Source organism: Scylla paramamosain, chromosome 37, assembly GCF_035594125.1.
Source record: "Scylla paramamosain isolate STU-SP2022 chromosome 37, ASM3559412v1, whole genome shotgun sequence".
NCBI lineage: Eukaryota > Metazoa > Arthropoda > Malacostraca > Decapoda > Portunidae > Scylla > Scylla paramamosain.
The window spans coordinates 4,767,501-4,770,000 of record NC_087187.1 but is presented as its reverse complement, the minus strand read 5'-3'; the positions used below and the strand labels follow the sequence as shown (position 1 = coordinate 4,770,000).

Sequence of the window (2,500 nt, the reverse complement as noted above, 5' to 3'; positions counted from 1 at the left end):
TTTTAATTCTCCGTTTTCTTTACGTGATAACTGAGTGGGAAGACTATTCCAGTAATTTCTCGTACGTTTCATGAAAGTGATCGTGCATTTCACACTTGAACGTACAGTAACTAATACAATAATGCGACAGTTATATCATTTTTAACTCCTTCATTTTCTCTACTTGATAATTGAATGGGGTAACTATTCTATTCGCATTTCGTACGTTTTAAAAAATGTGACCGTACGTTTTCACACTCAAAACGTACGAAAAACTAATACGATAACACGATAACTACCGAAAGCACATTATTTCTAACTCCTCCATTTTCTGTAAAAAAAAAAAGTTATCGTACATTTCTAGAACCAAACGTACAACAGGAAATGCCAAATATAGTCTTTTTAACCCCACCGTTTTCTGTACATGATAATTGGCAGCGATAACTATTCCATTCATATTTCGTACGTTAAAAAAATGACGGCGCGTATTGACTCTCAAACGTACGATACTTTTCTCCTCTTCGACACTCCCTGATAAACACGTCCCTATATTTCAAGGCCTTAGGGAAGCGATTTGCTGGATTTAACTAGGGGGGAAGTTCCTTATCGACACGGCACGTTCAAATTAAGTAATCTCTCTCTCTCTCTCTCTCTCTCTCTCTCTCTCTCTCTCTCTCTCTCTCTCTCTCTCTCTCTCTCTCTCTCTCTCTCTCTCTCTGTGTGTGTGTGTGTGTGTGTGTGTGTGTGTGTGTGTGTGTGTGTGTGTTCGACTAAAAAGAAGTAATTAAAGCTGAAAAAGAAGGAAAAAAGAACAAGAACAACAAGAACGAGAAGAAAACGGAATAAACAAAAACAAAACAAAAAAAAACAAAAAAAAAAAGAATTTATACACCTCTCTCTCTCTCTCTCTCTCTCTCTCTCTCTCTCTCTCTCTCTCTCTCTCTCTCTCTCTCTCTGCGTTTCATTTAGTTTGGCAAAATTAGAAGGTGAAGTAAAAAAAAGAAAGGAAAAATATGGAAAAAAACTAATATTACTGAGATGATTGAGCGCCGCGGATGTTGTTTATTTTCAATTATACATGAATGGTATTTGTTCTCTCTCTCTCTCTCTCTCTCTCTCTCTCTCTCTCTCTCTCTCTCTCTCTCTCTCTCTCTCTCTCTCTCTCTCTCTCTCGTTTATTGTTATGTATTTTCCATTCTCGTTATTTTTAGTTTGTCTTTTCTTTGCCTTCCTTTCCTATCTTTTTCTGCCTTCTTTCCTCAATTTCTTGCTTTTTTACTTCCTTGCTTCCTTCCTTCCTTCCTCTCTTTCAGCCTTCTTTCTTCCTTTTCTCCCTTCTTTCCTTCCTTCCTCTCTGCCTCGTTCCTTTAGAAATATTTACTTTTCGTTTTCTCTTATTGTCTGCCAGTCCGTCTGCCTGTCTGTCTGTCTGTCTGTCTGTCTGTCTGTTTGTCCGTCTGCCTGTGTCTCTGAGTCTGTCTGTCTGTCTGTCTGTCTGTCTGTCTATGTCTCATTACGAATGTTTAACAGCAAAGGAGAATAATCACAGGAAAAAAGCAACTTCCTGAAATACAATGGATGAAAAATAAATGAAAAAAAGGGAAAGAAAATAAAAAATGAGCGAAAGGCTAATTAACCGCTAATTAGGTGATTGAAAAAAGGGAATAAAAACAGGGTAGAATAAGAGAGAGAGAGAGAGAGAGAGAGAGAGAGAGAGAGAGAGAGAGAGAGAGAGAGAGAGAGAGAGAGAGAGAGAGAGAGAGAGAGAGAGAGAGAGAGAGAGAGAGAGAGAGAGTAAATTAGACGGACTTCGACAAACACGCACAAATAAAAAAAATCAAACAAACAAGTGAATAAATAAATAAATAAACAAACAAACAAAATACAACATAACTAACCACATTTTCCTCTCTTCCAGAAAACCACAACAACAACAACAACAAGAAAAGAAAAAACCCTAAAAAATCACCAAAAAAAAAAAAAACCCAGGAATCAAGAAAAACAACAACAAAAGCAAACAATGGAAGATTACTCAACAAAATTCAACCTACTCATCACGTTCCTCCTTTCCTTACTCGTGTGGAGGGAAGGAGGGAGAGGAGGAGGAGGAGGAGGGACGATACAAGGAGTACTGGGCCTTTCCTCCTCCACCTCCACCTCCACATCCTCCTCCTCCTCCTCCTCCTCCTCCTCCTCCTCGTGTGACGTGTCAGAGTACCCGTGTGACAACGGCGCGTGCGTTCCTAACAGCTTCTTCTGCGACGGACAAGCTCAATGTTCTGATTACTCTGACGAGCCCCCGGGGTGTTCAGGTGAGTGTGTGTGTGTGTGTGTGTGTGTGTGTGTGTGTGTGTGTGTGTGTGTGTGTGTGTGTGTGTGTGTGTGTGTTGTTTGTCATATATTTGTCGTAACCTTTTGTTTTATTCTGAGTTCGTTATTTTATTTGTATTTTTTTACAGTCTATCAGATTTATTTGGACTGGAATTGCTGATGTTTTATTTGTTTTCCAGTGGCTTATTTG

At 39.1% G+C, this 2,500-nt stretch overlaps 1 protein-coding gene and 1 long non-coding RNA gene across 2 annotated transcripts in view; one reads left to right on the top strand and one right to left on the bottom strand.

The window, feature by feature from the left end:
- LOC135091407 (uncharacterized) overlaps positions 1 to 2,500 on the top strand; it is a 75,266-nt gene that overhangs the window by 59,216 nt on the left and 13,550 nt on the right. Inside the window, exon 3 of the mRNA XM_063989040.1 lies at positions 1,898 to 2,291. Within this exon, the coding sequence (XP_063845110.1) occupies positions 2,000 to 2,291 (292 nt within the window). The 5' untranslated portion in view covers positions 1,898 to 1,999. The remainder of the gene's footprint in view (positions 1 to 1,897; positions 2,292 to 2,500) is intronic.
- Positions 1 to 2,500, bottom strand: part of LOC135091411 (uncharacterized) — a 141,886-nt gene that overhangs the window by 136,930 nt on the left and 2,456 nt on the right. The window lies entirely within an intron of this gene.